This window comes from Fukomys damarensis, unplaced genomic scaffold (assembly GCF_012274545.1).
Source record: "Fukomys damarensis isolate Sample0158 unplaced genomic scaffold, DMR_v1.0_HiC HiC_scaffold_29, whole genome shotgun sequence".
Taxonomy (NCBI): Eukaryota; Metazoa; Chordata; class Mammalia; order Rodentia; family Bathyergidae; genus Fukomys; species Fukomys damarensis.
Window position 1 is genome coordinate 7,961,738 of NW_022900941.1, and position 18,189 is coordinate 7,979,926.

Here is an 18,189-nt window from a genome sequence, read left to right on the forward strand (position 1 = left end):
GGCAAGCTCTTATTAGATTGCAGAGTTGCCCAGGCTGGGCTCAAACTTGCAGTCCTTCTGCTTTAACCTCCCAGGGTGCGATTAGAGGCACGAGCCACGAAGTCCTGCTCCAGCCCTATAGCTTGAACATATTCCATAAATGAGAATTTTCCATCAGTAGATTTAACTTTTTCTGAATTTTGCCACATTAGTGAATATTCTGTTACATTTGCCCACTTACATCTCCAGGGGTTTTATTTTTAGATCATTTCCAGTTAAATTTTATGTTTTATAACTCCAGGGAAATAAAAAAGTTATCAGAGACCAAAGTTACTTGAAAAAGAAAATAGAACTTCCTGAGACTGTTGGCTTTGCCTAGTTGGCAGAATATTTCATGTAGTCTTTTGACAGATACCATGGCCAGAGAGCAGCAGCAGCGCCAGTGGAGGTGTGCTCTGTTCCAGGTGCCAGTTAAATCCTGAGCTGACCTCTTAGCCAGACTCCAGTGCTAGGCTCAGCCCTTGGCCACTTCTGAGGGCAGCATTCACGAGTGTGGATGGGCCTGAAAAACAATGCACCAAAAGAACCTGGGAGGATTACACCCCTCTACAGACCTTGTTTTTCCTTATCTCTTAGCCTGGGGAGTAGACTACGTGTTTGTCTGTATCTCATCCAGAAACAAGATATAGAAGCTGCTATAGAGTCACAAACCTAAATCTTCATCAGTTCTAAATCAGTTTTTTTCCATGGGCTAAGCCCTGGGATTTGGTCAGAAGCTCCATTTCCTTTGGAAGTGCTTGCTTTTTATTAAGTGGGCAAAACCAGAAACCTAGATAGCTTCATTGAGTTGTTGCAAGTGTGACACTGGTCAGTGCTTTGTCACTGAAACAGGGCAGGAGCTAATGGTGTGTCACCTGGGGCACTGCAACACCATCGGTGTGTGGCTCAGAGCAAGGCTCCAGAGGTCTGGAGTGCACTCGAATAGCAGGAAAGAGTGCCCAAGGGAAAACAGGACCTGAAATGTGAGAGGAGGAGAGAACAGACGTATTCTTCTGTATCTCCAGCCATTTCCAGAAGATGGCACCAACCTTTTTCTTAGCTTCCTGATGGTCCAGAAGCTCAACTCCAAATACCCTTCTGCGAAGGGTTCTTTTGATTCTACCATTGTTGTTTTTGGATGTTTGCTCTTTTGTTTTGTTTTGTTTTTAACTCAGCCAGTTGTTCTGATGTATCTGAGAGAGAGCCAAATCAAACTTTGTGAACCTAAAACATGCAAGCCAAATGTTGAGAACTTCTGTGCTCTTAAAGAAACCTTATCTTTAAGCAAATACTCACTAGTATTCCAAGGAGCAATCCCGTTTTCTTAAAAAGCTACCTGTGAAAATTAGGTTTTTCTTAGCTAGACATTGTTATCTCACTAACTTTGAAAAGAAACAATTCCTATTTCTAACCAGATGATAGCAAAATGAAAATTGGAACAGAATTTGCTGACTTCAGAGCAGCTTATAATACAAAAGTCTACTTGGTCCTGTTGTCTTTGAATATGGTCCCCTCACTCCTCCCCCGCAAAATTCTTCCCCCCTCTGGCCACCTCTCCTACTACTAAATAATATTTTCCTCCTTTTCCCATGTTTACTTTTGCTCCCTCTTTGCTTACATTTATAATCTTTGCCTCTTATGTTACACAGAGCACAGGGCAGAACCTAAAGTTCAACCTGATGCAGGCAGCTGGCCAAACCAGGGGTTTGGCATATGGAGGGAAGTTGAGAACACTTACCAGCCTTGCCAAAACCAGAGTCTGTCTTGGGAAACTTGCTTTCACCCCAATAAAAGAGAGGTGCACGCATCCTGACATGCAGGCCCTGACATCTTACTTTCAGACACACATACCCGTCTTAGAAATATTTGATAAAATGCCTCGTTTCCTAAGAAGTTCTCTGGGTTTGGAGTTCAGCTCAGCAGATCTGAGTGTCTTGTCCCACTCCCTCATTGTAGGTAATTCACCGGAACCTGGATGGCAAGAGAGCATTGGCGATGGGAAGGAGAAGAGGGAAGCAGGGGCCTTCAGTGCTTTGCCACATCTCATAAGTCCCACTGCACCCTGAGGGTACCAGGGGCTGTTAGCTTGCTTCCTTTGCAGTGAAAGTGGCACTGCCGGGGCTCACCTACCCTTTCTCTAAATTCCATGTTCTTTTCACCTTAGTTGGATGTTAAACATCAATTCCTACTTATCAGTGTGCTCACACTTAAGCATACCAAACGAATCAGCCAGTGTTCTTTGACCATTTCATTTCTTCCTCCAAGTTTAAAAACTAAGGTTCAAAAATCTTCAGCTTTCTGGCCAATAGGATATAATGCTTGCACATACTGATTTCTTACTGCAAAAAGCCAATGTCTTCACAGCACTGTCTCATGGCTGGATGGCCACAGAAAAGGGACTTTCTCCCCTTGCGCTTGCCACTGTGCCCTTAGCTGTATGTAGCTCAGCCTCATTCGGACTCCCAAGGACATGTGGACTTAGAGCAGCCTTGGTGACCTGCATGTACTAAGGTAACTGCCTGATGGAGCTGTCCTGAGAAACTTGCCACTCCTCTTCAAACAGCTGATAACTGCAGAGTTTAACCTGAGCGGGTCTCTTCTCCCAAGAGCCAGTGTGTCACCTCGAATGGGATGCTGGGCCTTGTGCGGCTGCTTTTCCCAGAGCCCAAGTTGGTCTCTTGTAGATAATCTCCTTCCTTCCCATTCCCTCGGCTAGCTCTTTCAGTGGAGTCATAAATGCAAGTCAGGGTGGCTGTACTAGAGGTGACTTTCACACTGTCTGGGAAGCATGACACTCTGACAGAAAGAGACTGACAGACAGGTACTGAGTACCTAGATGTTGGCGCTAAGTCCCCAGCCTGGGAGATAGATAGCCAAGATGGGATCTTGCCCCTCAGAGAACTGTTCACCCATTGGGAGGGGCAGTCTCAGAAGATGACGTGGGTAAGACGTGCATGCAGACTTCCTGAGGATTCTGTAGCGGTGGGGCCTGGTGCAGCAAGGTGCGGGTGGGTGAAAACATGAGTGAGGCAGGGTGTGGGCGGGCAAGGGTGCAGCCAGGCCTGTAAAGACCAAGGGCCTGGGCCTCAGGTTGGCATTTTAGAGATTGTCGCAGAGGACTGACCCTCGTGCTGTGGCTACGAGCTATTCAAGGAGTCTGAATGGTGGGCAGCACCTCAGTCAGGGCCCAGCATGACCTAAGCCAGCACGTGGGGCCTGTTTGCCCTCCATCTTGACCTGCCTCTCAGGAACCCTCCTGGTACAAGTGCACTGATGGCTTTGCCCTGTCTGGCCTGGAAAGAAGCCTCCTTCCAGGTTGTCCCCATGCTGGCTTCAGGCTCCATCTTTGCTTACGTCACAGGGCTGGGATGACTGAAGCCTCAAGTTATCTTCAGCATTGCCTCCATCTCAGTGCTGTGTAAATATAGAGCTGAGTTATTCCAAGAAGCAGAATGCAATATAGAGCAGAATCTGAGTGGGTCGCCTGCCCAGTGCAGGACTGGCCCTGGGTGGAACATGGTAGCTTTTCATGAGGTGCTTCACAAGAAAATGCATACCTGTGTATACAGCCTAGTATCTTTACTTATGTATCACATAAAATAATGTGGTCCTGTGCCTCTAAAAGTAGGAAGTGTCTTTCACTAAGCCTCTGCTCTGCCTTGGTTACTCCTCAGCATCTGTCTCTGTAAGATGCCTCATTTTACAGATGAGGAAGCAAGACCCTGAGATTCTCATCCAGCTCCCTAAGCTCAGATTTCTAGCACCTCTGCCTGCTCTCCTTCCCTCACTGGGTTTCACACTTGGCTGCCTTCCTTATGACAAAGGGTCTTCTCTGGCTCTGGAGAGCAGGGGCTGCTCCTTGGGCTGCAAGACACTCATTTCATGCACTTCCTTATATATGCAAGGCGAGGAGCCATCATGGTACAAATTCCTAGAAAAATAACTAGTGACTCCCTAGGGAGATACTTCTAGAAACTTCTCCCTGAGCCCGCCCAGCTGCCTTGCAGATTGGCCCCTGTAAGGAACCATCAGGAGGAGTTGAAGGCATTGTGACTTCCCCAGGCTTCTCTCCAGTGCCTCCAGGCTGGGCATCTCACCTGGAAATGTTTATATTTCCAGGTGCCAGTCTTCTGGAGCAGAGATTCCCCAGTCTTGGTGTGAGAATTCATCCCAAGGACTTCCTCACACAGCTCACTGGACCCCACCTCCAGTCATGGCCCCTCTGAGCCTGCAGACCTGGGGGTGCCGCCGAGAAGCTGCTTTGTTGACAGGGTCCCCAGTGGCTGCTGCCAGGGCTGTCCTTGGAGGGTCGACCACAGGGCCAGGCTTTTGCCATATCCCCAGGCCCACTCTCTCCTCTAAAATGACCCCCAAACTGCTCCATCTTTACTTTACTTAGCCAGAGGCAGGATGGGTCTGGCCGGCAGTCAAAGCAGCCATTGTCATGTTAATGTGGCAGCAGAGTGTGGTGGGGCTCACTCTGGGGACATGGGTGTTTCAGGTGGTGAGAGCTGCTGAGGAGGCTGCATCCACACTAGCCAGCTCCATCCACCCGGAGCAGTGCATCAAAGTGCTCTGCCCCATCATCCAGACCGCTGACTACCCCATCAACCTTGCCGCCATCAAAATGCAGACCAAAGTCGTGGAGAGGATCGCCAAGGACTCCTTGCTGCAGCTCCTCGCCGACATCATCCCCGGCCTGCTGCAGGTAGGCTTCATTCCCCAAGGGCTGCTCGCCTTGAAGTCCGTGGGACTCTGCTGTCCTCCTTCACTGTGGGGACAGGAGGGTCTGCAGGCAGCAATCCAGTCATCAGAACCTGCATTTTCTCACCCACTCATTCCTGCTGCCCTGTGGCCCAGGATGGAATTTCTCTTTACTGTCAACATGTTTTGGTCGTTTATTTTTGTTCATTCCTTCAACAAACCCCAATTGCATACCTCCTGTGGGCCGCAGCCCTGGGCAGCATGGGCCATACAGTAGTGAACCAGACAAAGCCCTCACTCTCCTAGGCAGAATCCCAAAACTTCTGCACATGAGGCAGTGAGCAAACAGCCTGGCACACCAGAGGTGTGTTGCACCGTGTGGCATCACCTCGGGCTTTCCAACCTGCTGTAGGACTCGGTACAGCCACATAGCAGCTGCAGGTGCCACTGGTATGTGCTGCATCATGTAGAGAGGCAGCTTCCAGGTTTAGGTAGGAAAGAGAAAGGGATTTTTTGGCGTTTTTTGAGAGAGGATCTTAGTATGTAGCCCACACTTGAACTTGCCATCTTGTTCCAGCCTTCTGAGGAGTAGGATTCTAGGTATGCACCACCATGTCTGGTGAGGGAGGGGTTTCACTGGGGAAAGGTCGAGGAATCTGCTCCCCACTTTAAAAATGGCTGCTGTTTGCTGACCACTTGACTGGGGACTATTGAGAACTTGATTGCTCGAGACAGATAAAAAGGCTCAAAGGTGAGGAAGTCACAGGGCTGTTAGAAGAGCAGTGTGTGGCCCCATGTGCATGTGAGGTGGAGAGGAAGCTGGCAGGTACACTGAGGCTCAGTTGCAGAGGGTTTGGAGGTTTCTGGCAGTCACTGGGGGATGAAGAGCTTTTGCCCACAAGGGTGAATGATGCAATTCTCATTTCTTTAAAGGTATTTTCAAATATAAAAGAAGCAGGTTATCCTCCACCCCCACCCCCTTTCCTTTTCTCATTCTGTCTCTCTCAAGATGTCTTTTGTGGCTTATGTCACACAAGGCAGGTCTGCCTCGCACTTGCCTGCCCCCTGCCTCTGCATCCCGGGAAGAAGGCCGATCTTGACACTACTCAGCGTTGATCCCCTTGGGATGAAAGCTCTCTGGGTTTGGTTTCAGGTCTGAGATACATCCTGATTGTTGCTGACAGGCCCAAGGTTGAACTGCGAGGGCATCTGTAGAAGTGTTGCTGAAATTCTGTAAGGCGAGTCTTTGATCTGATTTCCTTTCGTGCTCCCCTCTGGCTCTCTAGGGTTATGATAACACTGAAAGCAGCGTGCGTAAGGCCAGCGTGTTTTGCTTAGTGGCAATTTATTCCGTAATCGGAGAAGAATTGAAACCTCACCTCGCACAGCTCACGGGAAGCAAGGTACGTATAGAGTTCCCGGCTGATGCCCACACCCAGCCCTGCCAGCTGGTCATGAACCTTCTTGGCGGCAGCCCTGAACTCTACACAGGCTTTTTTCTCATCAGGTGTGTTTTAGCTGGGCCTTATTTATCCAAAGGTATTTTTTATTTTTCTACAGTGAAAACGACCTGCTATGGTCATGAAGTCCTTTTAGTTTAAGGTGACTCTAACATCATAGTCTACTTAACTCCCTATTTTTGAAAAGAAAACTTGGCTTCCAGTTTATTCACACAAGAACAGTCAACTTTGTTTGGAAACCTGCTTATTTTCCTGCAGAAACACTGAGGAAGTTTACCTAAATACTTAACAACTTGCTGAATGAATCAGAGCTGTGCCCCTTGTCGGCGGCAGGAGTGACAGTGACCTACAACCTGTCCCACAGCACCCCAACAAGCACTGCATCATGTCCCTGGTGTGTGTTGTATTCCTGACACCACTGTGGGATAAGGGTGGTCACCTCCTTTAGCCTGCCCAAGGACACACTGGAGGTCAGGCTCCAGTACCCTCTTGTGCCCCTTTGTGTTCTAGAATCAAAGGAAGAAAAGTGATCAAAAGGGTTTTGGGCTTATTGAAGATGGGAGCGGCTCGAGTTCTCTATGTTCTAACAGTTTCTATACAGGCAACTCAGATTTAATGTGCTGGACCCAGGAGAGATGAGGTGAAAACACTCAGGCTGTGGCGGGGAAGGTGTGGTAGAGAAGGACCTTGACTCCAGAGGGGAGGTGGTCCCACCTGGCTCTCTGAGGAAGTACGGTGTTTCTGACTGAGTTTAAAGATGCCCTTCAGAGGTGTGGATCCCACTTCATGTGGAACTAAGCCAGTGGGGAGCAAGGACACAGAAGCACCTGGCCCTTGCCCCTTGAGAGAGAGGGAATGGGCCAGTGATGGGGCCCATGTTTGCAGAGTGAGCTGCGGGGTGACACGGCCGGGGAGCGTCATAGCCAGAGGGGCACAGGCAGGAAGGCTGGAAGAAGCCGTGAGGCAGGTGTGGGTGAAGGGTTTAGAAGTCGAGTCTGACCATTTTTTGTTTCTTTTTGTATTATTTTCTATCTTTTTTCATTTACACCTGCTCAACCTCTAAATATGTGACTTTGCTTTAGTCGTTTTTTCTGTTTCTCTAAAGTGTAAAGTTGGATTATTGACTGAAGAGTTTGTCTTTTTTATTCACGCAAGCATTTACAGCTGTCAATTCCTGGACCAAAAGTTTTTAAATATTGTGCTTTCATTGTCATTTGTCTCAAGATACTGTCTGATTAACTTTGTGGTTTCTTCTTGATGCATTGGCTTTTATTTTTAAAAAAGGAAGTATTATTTAATTTCTAAACATTGGTGAATTCTGAAATTTTCCTTTTGTTACAAGCTTCTGGCTTCATCCTCTTGTGGTTGGAAGAGACGCTGTGATAATCTTTAATCTGCCCACCTGACTGTGTGGCCTGACACGTGCTGTGCCGGTACCTGGGTACTCCAGCGACGAGTGGAGCTGCTGTGGGGGAGCGCTGTCAGTGCACCTGCTGGGGCTAGTTGCTTTATGGTGTTGTTGAACTCCTCTCCTGCATTTCCTTGCTTACCTCCTGTCCCACCACTGCAGCCATTGTCGAGAGTGAGGCATCAGAGTCTTCAGCTCTTACTGTAGAGCCCTTTCTCCCTTTGGTTCTGCCGATTTTTGATTTACGTATTTAGATGGTCTGTTATTAGATAGTAAATACATAGAATTGTTAGGTCTTCTTGCTGTATGACACTTTTTCTTAATATAGATGTCCTTTTTTGTCTCTTACTCTTTTTTGATTTAAAGTCTTTTTTCTGATCCTTGCTCTCTCTGTTACTTTTGCATAACAAATATCTTTTTCTATCCTTTCATTTTTCAGTCTGTCTTCAGATCTAAAGTGAGTCTCGTAGACAGCATACAGCTAGGTCATGTTTTTAACCCAGTCAGCTAATCTGTCTTGTGTGACTTATTTAACCTGTTTACATTTAAAGTAATTACTGATGAGGGAGTCCTCTCATTTTGCTTTTTAGCTTTCAATGCTTTGCCCCTCATCTTCTACATTACTATCTTTGCATTTGTTTATTTTTTGGTTTTTATTATTATTTTTTTGGGGGGTAGTGAAACATTTTAAGCTCTTCTCATTTCCCTTTGATGTGTTCTATAGCCTTTTTTTTTGTTGTGGGTCTGGGGATTACATTTAATAGCCTAAAGGTACAACACTAACCTAAATCTATACCAGCTTATTGAGCACACTGTTCTGTTTGGGTTTTTATGAGCATACTTTCTGAACCTTTCATTTTTCTAAAAGAAGAGAATCTCTTCTGCCTACCTGAGGGGGTTTCTGTGAGGCTCAGGTATGATGGTGTAAAAGCTCCTTGTGACTCATTGAACATGCACATGCGATTACTTCTGTTGTCATCTCTTCCTCATACATATAATTGTATTTGTTTATTTGCAGTGTTGGGGATTGAACACAGGGCCTGGTGCATGCTAGGCAATTACTCTACCATTGAGCCACATCCCCAGACATTCTTTAAAATTTATAAATTTCAGATGGGGTCTCACGAAGTTGCCCTCACTGGTCTCAAACTTAGTGATCCTTGTGCCTTAGCCTTCTGAGTAGCTGGGATTATAGGTAGGTGCCACCATCCCTAGTTGTAGTTGTATTCTTGAGTAGAGACATAAATTAAGGGTTTTTAAATGAAAATAAGGACAATAATGTTTAACAACTCATTCATACTCAGCCTTTTCTAGAAATATAACTGTCTTGTCTTCTAGATCATTTTTTTCCTCTCATTGATTCAGCAAATATATGTTAGGAACCTGCTGTCCACACCACACTAAGCTGGGTATGTGGGCAAAGTAAAAGCTTTATCCTTCCATGAATTAGTAGAAAGTGTAGCCAGGGAACAGGCTTGGCACCCAAGGAAACAGAGTAGATGCAGCAAGATGGGCCCTGAGGAAGCAGCAGAGAAGAGGAGCCGAGCTCGGTTCACAGGATGGGCCAGTGGTATGTGTACAGCGGGAGCCACTAGGAGGGAGTTAGAAGGAGTAGGGAGCACTGCATCTGAAGAGGAGGTTACAGAGGCACTTTAAGAATGTCCTCAGCGCTCTTGCTGTTTGCAGGTAGTGAAGCTGAGGCTCAGAGAGTGATTTGCCAGAAGTCAAACAACTAGACAGTAGTGGAATTGGATCTGGAACTCTGCTGGACTGCTGAGCCTAAGTGTAAAATCCTTATGTGAACAGTGGCTCTGGTCATCATTAGCACTGCTTACTGTGGTATATGTTGATGATTTTAACAGGCAAGGAAAGGCCAGGACTGGGCCAAGGGCTGTAGTTCAGTGATAGAGTACACGCTAAGCTGGGTTCCATCCCCTGCACCACAAAAAATGAAAGACGAGGACTGAAAGTCAATCAGGGAATGTCACATAAGTTAATGTGAAGTGCTCTTCCGTGGTTGAAGAGAAAGACTGCACCACAGCCTGCCGTGAGAAGGCGCCAGGGCTGGACGGCTGAGCGGCGCCTCCTGCAGGCTCTGTCTGTGTGGCAAAGCCCAGCCCAGCCCAGGGTTCCAGTCCCTGCACGGACATGGCAGGGGTACCTGAGACAGGACACGGAGGACACGCCCTAACCCTAACCCTTCCGGGTGCAGGGCAGGGTCAGCAAGCCTGTCCCGGCTGGCTTCCCGCCGCCTGTTGGATGGCCCGGCTTCCTGCCGCAGCCCGCACATCACCTTAAGCGTGGGAGGTGGGGGAACCTGGAGATCAAAGGACTGCAGACAATACGTTTTTCATAATTCTCTTGATCTTGCAAGTTGTTTCTTAGATTTGTGTTGGACATCCTATTTTTGTTACTAATAGATTAGCTTAGTAGCGTCCAGCTAATACTTGATAAGTACCTACAGCGTCCCCTGCAGTTTTGAGGATCCAAGGGACAAGGCCTGATGTTGTGAAGCACGATGTCAGTCTGTATTAGTGTGGTGTGGTGATACTGTCTGGCCTCCGGGAGACCTGATCTTGCAGAAAGGGACAAGAAAGCCCCCCCCAACCATATGAGGCTACACGTGCTGAGTCTAGACAAGAGGCCAGAGCCACACGTGGGAAGGAAGGATGGCTCTATCTGGATTTGCATCAGGAGGGGCTCTGGGAGGTAAATCTCAGGTGCTGTGGGCATCGGGCTGTTTCAGGAGGCAGACAGGGTTCTGGGAGAGGAAAGGGTGTTAACACAGTCTGGGGGTCAGCAGTCATGGCCTAGCGTCTCTTGCTCCTCTTGGCACCCCCAGCCCGCACGGGGCCACTGGGCTGACTTTGAAATGGGTGGCCCTGCCCCTCATGTACCTCTCTCCAGCAGCCCCTGTAGCTGGCCAGTGTTACAGTGTTGTGACACGCGCTATTCTTTTGTAACAACCATCTGTTTTCCTCTGTCTTTTAGATGCTTGTAGGTCTGGACACTTGTGGCACCAGTGTTTGTGTAATGAGTTCCCCCACCAGGGAATTAAGGGACAAGCAGTTTTCTGATTGTCATCTGGGTTGTGTTTGTCATTTTCCTGTGTTCTACTCTGATTGCTTTCCTCCTGCTGACTCAATTGTGTCTTCTTCACAGATGAAGCTGCTAAACTTATACATAAAGCGGGCCCAGACCACCAACAGCAACAGCAGCTCCTCCTCCGATGTGTCCACGCACAGCTAGTGGTGCCCGGAGACCCCATCAGCTGCCCTGTCAGTACGAGGAGTCCCACATATTTATTACAATCAGTATTTTGGTCCCTTCCAGCTTTTGTGTAGAATCTTACTGGGATTGAATGTAATGGAAGCAAGGCCTGTATCAAAGTCCTCAAAGAAACAAGAAATAATGAGAAACAAAAAGAGCCATATTACATGTCTCATGCCACCTGCTGAGATGTTCCCAAAACCTGCAGCTCTCTAGCAGTACTTGTTAGGCAGTAGCTTTTTTTTTTTCTTTAACTTCAGTTAATAACAGATTTGGGGGTGGGGTCCCTTTTGCGTCCCTCATTCTTAGCTTATATTCTCACGAGCATGGCCGCGTGGGGCAAAGCCCACCCTTTTCCCAGCCACCTCTGATAAAGGTCACATGTCTTAGGTTGTGTTTTGAGACCTAGTAAGCATGGAGCAGAAACCACAGCAAGAAAAGGAGGAAAGCCTGAAGCTGCCTGCCGCGTGGTTGTTATGTCACACAGGAGCCCCTTGCCCTGTCTCTTGGCGAGGTCAGGACTGCCTCAGTCTCTTCCCAGACCCTTGGAACGGCTCCACAAGGCTCTCTACCCCGGAACTGTGGCTCAGAAGGATTCCTATAACTTACAGCAAGTTAGAGATGCCTGAAAGGGCCTTCAGTAGAGCACAGTGGGTGTGAGGAAGTTTCTTGTCCGTTTCCCTGCAGAGATCTGGGGAAGACACTGTTGTACTGGGGATCCCAGGATTCTAAGTTGTGGTTCAAAACTGCACCATCTTATCTTGGCCCTCAAGCTTTGCCTGAGCTGTTCATTTCCAAAATGTTCTCAAGTTAATCTGGCAAACATCAATTTTACCATTCCACTTTGGGCATCCCCATTTTCTCTGGGGATTAAGAGCAAAAAAAAAAGTCTAGAGAGACCAGATATCAAAGTCTTTCTTTGGTGGTACAGATTGAACCCATGACCTCCTGCACGCTAGGCCAGTTATCTACCACTGAGCCCCTGGCCCTGGAATCATTATTTTTAATTCTGTAAGCCAAAGTACTTCCTTGATTGTTAAATTGCTTAAGGAAAAAGTAATCATGACGAGTGGCAGAATGCAGAACAACAGGATTTGCAGTGTACTTTCAGAGTCTGTTCCCTTCCCCGGGAAACCACCGGGCTCCTTTTATGTTTTAACCTCTTGAGGTTCTGATTGCTCCAAAGGAAGTAAATGTAGATCTGGAGTCTGATTACAGTAAGTTTTGAGTAAAATTCCTAAGCCAAATAGCAATTCTCAATGCAGTCATGAAGACTTCTTTTGTTGCTATTCTATTTTAGATCCTCTAATTGAACCAATTCTTCCATAAGGAAAAAGCTGCTTTTGACATGAATTTTAGCAAGATACAGTATTGGCAGATCCAGGGTGGGGCCCACCGCAGCCACTAGGACTGAAAGCAAGACCTGGGGCCCTGCTCAAGTAGTTCTCAGCCTGGTTCACCACCCCTCACTGAACCTCTACGTTTGATGGGGACCTGGTGAAAGGCAGATAATAACATTATTAGGAAATAAGTGCTAAACAGGACAGCCTCTACGTTCAGGTAAGGGTGGGTTATCTTACACACACAAAGTGCTCCACTGCTGCTGTTTAGGGAAATCCATGGGTGTATTTTAAGTGGCTGAATATTATGGACGGACTTAGGCTCAGAACATAGCAGGATCAGGCCTTACTTTCAGTGATAAATACTGTTTGTTTTTTGTTCATATATTAATGGGATTTCTTTTTCACTCTTTTGTATACAAGAGTCCCAGAGTCTTGTGATCTCCTCTATGGTAGAAACGTGCCTCTCAGGCAGTAGTGTACTTATGAATTCTCTTATGCCTGATGCAGTTAGGAAGACCCCTCTCTGGAACCCTTTGGCTCCTGAAAGTCGCCGTGATTCCCAGTACAGTTGGAAGGCTCAAACATTGCTGATGTCCTCACAGTACTCAAAAAGGGCTAGCCTCGAATGTCACCCGCCCCTCCTCCATTTCCTGACCAGAGAGATACAATCACGTCACAGGTCTCTTGACCTCACTCTGCAAGCTGCTGCCAGCCTGCTGGAATGGATTCGCATGCCGCAGGGCTGCTGCGCCCACCTCCGCCTTGGGACGCCTCACCTTGCCGCAGCCTCCCTGCCGGGCTCCATTCTGTTCTGCCAGACGCTGACTGCAGAGCATCCAGAACTGCGTTTGCCTCCCCACCTACCTGACTGTCCAGAGCCTCAGTGTGCCCTGCCCCATGGCGAGGGCTGTTCCTCCAACTTCCTGCTTCCCCGAGGAGCCGGCTGGTCTCTTGGTGCGGCGCGGCTGTCTCCAGTGCACCGTGTGTGCTGCTCACCCGGCCGTGCACTCGGGCCTGCCTTTTTTACGCTCACCACTGGCTTAGCACCCTGTGCGGGAAATGCGATAATTCGTCTCACATGTTTTTTTTTGTTCCCTGCCACCCTTTCTGTCAAGCATAATATGCTTTAAAAGACAGCAAATCAGAACTTTTTAGAACCCCACCAGGACTCTGCTAACGTTTGGAAATGAAAAAAGAAATGCTCTGAAAAATTATCAGCCACCAAAATAGTTTTGTTGGCACTGTGTTCACACGCATGGTCCCCATGCCCCCAGGTTGGGTGGTTTTTTGTTTTGTTTTTTTGGGTTTTTTTGGGCTTTTTCATGTTACATCCATATCTGTATTTATATCTTATTTGTTTCACTTTCAAGTGTATCATGGCAAATGTACAGATTTTTGTTGTTAATAATGTGCTAGGATTTGCTAAAAAACAAAACAAAACAAAAAAAACCTTTTGAGTTTGCCCTAGAATAAATGAAACCTAATTCAGTTTCCTGCATTGGTGCTGTCTGTATTGCACTGTGCCCGGAAGAAACCTAGTCCCCTTTCCCTGTGACGCAAAGAGGTCAGTCTTCCGGCCGGTCTGCTGGGAGTCAGCCCCTACAGTGTGTGGGGGGTGAGGGGCTGGGAACGAGGGTGGGGCCGAGCCCCAGCCTCACCTCCAGGGGCTGCGTGCATGGGGGCCTTTCCTTGGCCGAACAGTGAAACATTCGCTTCAAGGGAGTCTGGACCTCGGCTCCTGAGACTACACTGAGCTGCTAAGAGCAGGTGGGACCCATGGCAGGGCTTGTGGGCACTGGGCACCTGAGGAGAGGGGTCTTAGAAACACGCACAGCACTGGGGATTTAAGTCTGCTTCTTGGAAATTTTTTCTTTAGATTTTCTTTCTAATTTTTAATCTTAACATGCAATAAACATAGCACAAGAGTTGCCTCCTTAATCACTTTGTATGTTTCATGGTATTCGATGCATGCACATGTTACACGGCCATCACCACTATGCTCTGGAGTTCATCTCCAGAACTTCTCGTCTCGTAAAACCAATAGTCCATTAACTGTTAACGTCCATCAGCCACTGCTCCATTTTCTGTCTCTGGGGTTCTCTCCTAGTGGAATTACACATGACGTTTGGCCTTTCTGTAGCTTCATGATGCTTTCAAGGTCGATCCACACTGTGGCCTGTCAGAATTCTCTTCCTGCTTGAGGCTGAATACTATTCACTGGGTGGATGGACACCCCCACCACTGCCACTTGGGACGCTCTGCTTTTCAGTAAAGGTGGTGTTTTGTGTTTCCATCACGTTCCATGCTGCATCTCAGGGACCCTTGTCCCGGGCCAGTACCCCATTCGCTGGTCTTACCTTCGCACCTGTTGGAAGTGTCACAGAGCCCCAGCATCACACGAAGCTGGGTAGGGTCCCAGCTCCAGCCTAGACTCCTTCAGCAGACTGGCTTTACGTCCTGCCGCAGTTATTCCACCTATGAGCTGGGTTAAGACTCACCAGGTAGGCAGAGCTACTGTCAGGACTGAGTGAAGCAGCTGACAGCTGGGGACACTGACGGCCGCCTGCCCTGCCTCCCACCTCAGGCTCTGACACGGAGTGGGGGTGGTGAGGTCACCTCTACCCCTCCCCACATGCCTGTCTGCAGCCAGAGTCCATTATTCATTAGCGAATGGAAAACTCCTGGAGGACAGGAGTTCAGCAGTTCAGTTTTTTATATTTGGTTCTCTACCCACTGGACCTATCCCCTTTGCTTACGCAGGGGTGGCCGGGAGGCACTTGCCTGCTGAAGACAGTCTCAAGCCATGGGTGGGGGTGGAATTCAGAGACCTCCGTGGACCTTGGCTCTAAAGCATCTGAATGGTCTTCTCTCCAGGAAACACACATCTCTAGCATCAGTGCTTCCTGAAATCTCTGGTGGATCCAAGACCCCGAGCTGCCGGGCATTCCCAGGGAAAAGCCTCTGGTCCGAAGACCTCTGATGGGTACCAGAGGTGGGGTGGTTGACGTGCAGCATTAATGTCCTTCAGGGGGCATCAACACTTTTGAGGAATTCTCCCCCATAAGATCTGATTTTTATAGCAATCCGAGATGCATGTAAGGCAATTGTTCAATTTCCAGGTAAGGAAATGGGCACAGGAAATGTCACAGATGATAGCGACTTGGAGTTGGGGCCCGCCCTGGGCCTGTCACTCCAGCTGCAGCTTTCCCCTCTGAGCATTGTCTTCAGACCCTGACTTTGGGAGAGCTAACGAGATGGGCTGTCGGCCCAAGAGAGTATTCTTAGCAAGTTTCTCCATGCTGTGCGAGCTGTCATGAGCTCATGGACCACGCTGAGAACTGCTGTGGAGTGTTTTGCTTCAAACAGCACTGGTGATTACATTGCTACTGTGAAACAGGCTGCGGGGAGCATCGTCCCTGGTGTTATTGCTGCTAACTGGCATGTGGCTAACTTGGCCCCCAGATTGGGACTTTTGAAAGTGGATGGGCACCATGATGGGAGGCTGGAACATCACAGGGAGAGGAGCTTAGCCCAAGCCCGCCAGCCTACGGGTTTCCGCCAGTATTTATTAACATACCTCAGTGGCTCTAGGCAAGGATGGACAAAGGCCTTGTGAATGGCATCTAGTCCCAGATTGTGTATTTAGAAGACATTAAAGTGCTTCCATACCAGACCTCCCTTTGGAGTTGCTGCCAGGAGCAAGGCCGGAGGCCAACTTTGTCAGGCCCACTTGGAAGTGCTGTGCTCCTGCAGTTCCCAGGGGCTCGTGAGTGCCCAGGTTCCAGAGGGGACGGTGTCAGGGGCATGAGGCAGGGCAGGAAAGGTAGTGCCACCTCCCACAGTGGGGTATGTCTGACCAGTACTCAGTGGACACCTCTCTGGTCTCCTGCCTCCCTGCATGCATCCCACTGTCCCTGCTGGACATGGCCTCACACTTCTAGTTCCTACCGAGTGCTCATCGTTTGCTGAACTCGGAGCTATACACACAACAGCCTATAAGGTAGGTTCTATGATTACTCCCACTTTAATGGAAAGGAAACAGACACACAGCAAGGTTGGACAACTTGCTTAGGGTCACAGCCAATAAAAGGCAGATCTAGGATTCTAATCCAGGAAGTCCAGCCCTGGACTTGGGTCTTTGTCCCTTCTCTGAACTTCTGGTCCACTTCCCCTGCCCCTGAATCTTGTTAGCAAGTTCAGCTGGATCCTGCCTGGTCATGGTGAAAGCTCATGCAGGACCTAGGTGACTGCTCCTGGCCTAGGAAGGAGGGCCGCCCCACATGTTGGAGGAGGCAGGGGACTGGGTAAGGTGGAGGGGACAGTTCGTTTCAAAGATGTTGATAATGTTGTGCTTCATAATTTGGGCAGTGGGCTCACGGGAGTTTTCTTCACTACAGCCTGTAATGAACATATATATTCCCTTCTAGATTACCAGCTATTCTGTACTACCAAATATTTCATCATCTCAAAAGTGTGAGAGCTCTATATTGCAAGGTGGTCATTTGGATGAGGCTCATATTTTCTCTCTGGATTACCATAGATGTGAAAACCTCCCAACAGAATTTCCAGGCCTCTGAGAATATACATGTAATCTATACGTAAGACCCCATTCAAGGCCCATCACCCCACATAAGACTGTCCAGTGTCCCACGGGCCTGTGTCTGAGGGGACAACCCACAGGACACCATGCTCTTCGGGATCTTTGCTCACAGCCATGGGAGGAGCGGGCACTGAGGACCTTGCCTCTTTTCCCAGCAGCTCCTCCAAGCCCCACAGGCCTTGCTGCACTGTGAATGTTCCCTCCAAGGCTCATGGGAGGTGTATTTGCTTATTTCCTCTTGCAGGGCTGGGGATCAGACACAGGGCCTTGCGAGCACTCTGCCCCGTCCATAGTTGAAACGCAATGGCGTCTTGGAGGTGAGTTCTTGGGAGGTGAGAACTTGAACAGCTAATTAGGTCTCGGGGGCCTCTGCCTTGTGAACGGATTAATGCCATTATCGAGGCTGCAGGTGCCTCTGCAGTGGGCTCACGGCACAAAGATGACTTCACTGGAGTGCTGTGTCTCAGTGTCTCACACATCTCCTCCCACGCAGAGCCTTGCACTGTGTTACAACATGAAAAGGCCCTCCCCGGGTTCAGGGGCCATGTCCCCAGACTGCCCCTTCTCCAGGACTATAAGAAATGAGCCTCTGTCCTTTATAAATTACTAGCCCTGTACTTATTTAAAAACAAACAAACAAACAAACACTGAAAGAGGCTCCTCAGCGTAACCAGTGCTTTGTCTCCTTTGGCTCCTGTCCTGCTCAGCTCCCTTTCGCTTCCCAACAAAAGCTAGGACAAGAAGCAGTTTGGATGTTGTCCAAGTGGGCAGTAGTCACAGAGGGCCTTGCTTCCTCGGGCAAGTCTGAGGTCCCTCCGGTACTCTCCGACAGTCTAGGAAAGAGGACCCAAGAGTCTCAGGAAGGCCGGCGGCAGGAACTGCTACTCCTGGGAAGACGGGGTCCAAAGGCGAGCTGTTAAGTCCGCAGGGCTGGGGGCGCCATGCACCTTCATGGCCCCTCCACCACTTCCGCTTCGACTGCCGAACAGCTCCCTGGATGCTGGTCTCCTTCCGCAGCTGCCGTGTGTTCTACCAAGGAGATGCCGGGAAACTTGTTGAGGACCAGCAAGAGGGTGGTGCTATCTTGTTCCTGTGGGGCAGCCCAGGCGCAGGTCCTGCCTTGTCCCCTGTGTCGTGGCTACCCAGCAGCAGAAGTTCAGAAGACATCCCCCTTCTCAGCGGTTCCTGGCTGAGCGGTACTCAGCTCTGGGCCCCTGGCCCCCCCACAAACGATGTCCACTGCCAGACTCTGTAAAAAATCCCCCAAGAGGGGCCGGGGATCTAGCTCTGTGGTGCCGCTACCTGCTTTGCAAGCAAGCACAAGGTCCGGAGTTAGATCCCGGGTACAAAAAAAAAAAAAAAAAAAAACCCCCAAGGGCGGGGGCA

The 18,189-nt window shown here is 48.8% G+C and overlaps 2 protein-coding genes across 48 annotated transcripts in view; both read left to right on the plus strand.

Annotated features, from left to right (window-relative positions):
* Positions 1–12,871, plus strand: part of Clasp1 (cytoplasmic linker associated protein 1) — a 242,023-nt gene extending 229,152 nt beyond the window's left edge. For all 47 annotated transcript variants that reach the window (XM_033757159.1, XM_033757162.1, XM_033757160.1 and 44 more), the window contains 3 exons: positions 4,520–4,726; positions 6,009–6,125; positions 10,753–12,871. In XM_033757159.1, the coding sequence (XP_033613050.1) occupies positions 4,520–4,726; positions 6,009–6,125; positions 10,753–10,839 (411 nt within the window). In that variant the 3' untranslated portion in view covers positions 10,840–12,871. The remainder of the gene's footprint in view (positions 1–4,519; positions 4,727–6,008; positions 6,126–10,752) is intronic.
* A 4,235-nt stretch (positions 12,872–17,106) lies between these two features.
* Positions 17,107–18,189, plus strand: part of Tfcp2l1 (transcription factor CP2 like 1) — a 73,662-nt gene continuing 72,579 nt past the window's right edge. The window contains exons 1-2 of the mRNA XM_010632335.2: positions 17,107–17,120; positions 17,821–17,999. Coding sequence (XP_010630637.1) covers positions 17,107–17,120; positions 17,821–17,999 — 193 coding nt within the window. The remainder of the gene's footprint in view (positions 17,121–17,820; positions 18,000–18,189) is intronic.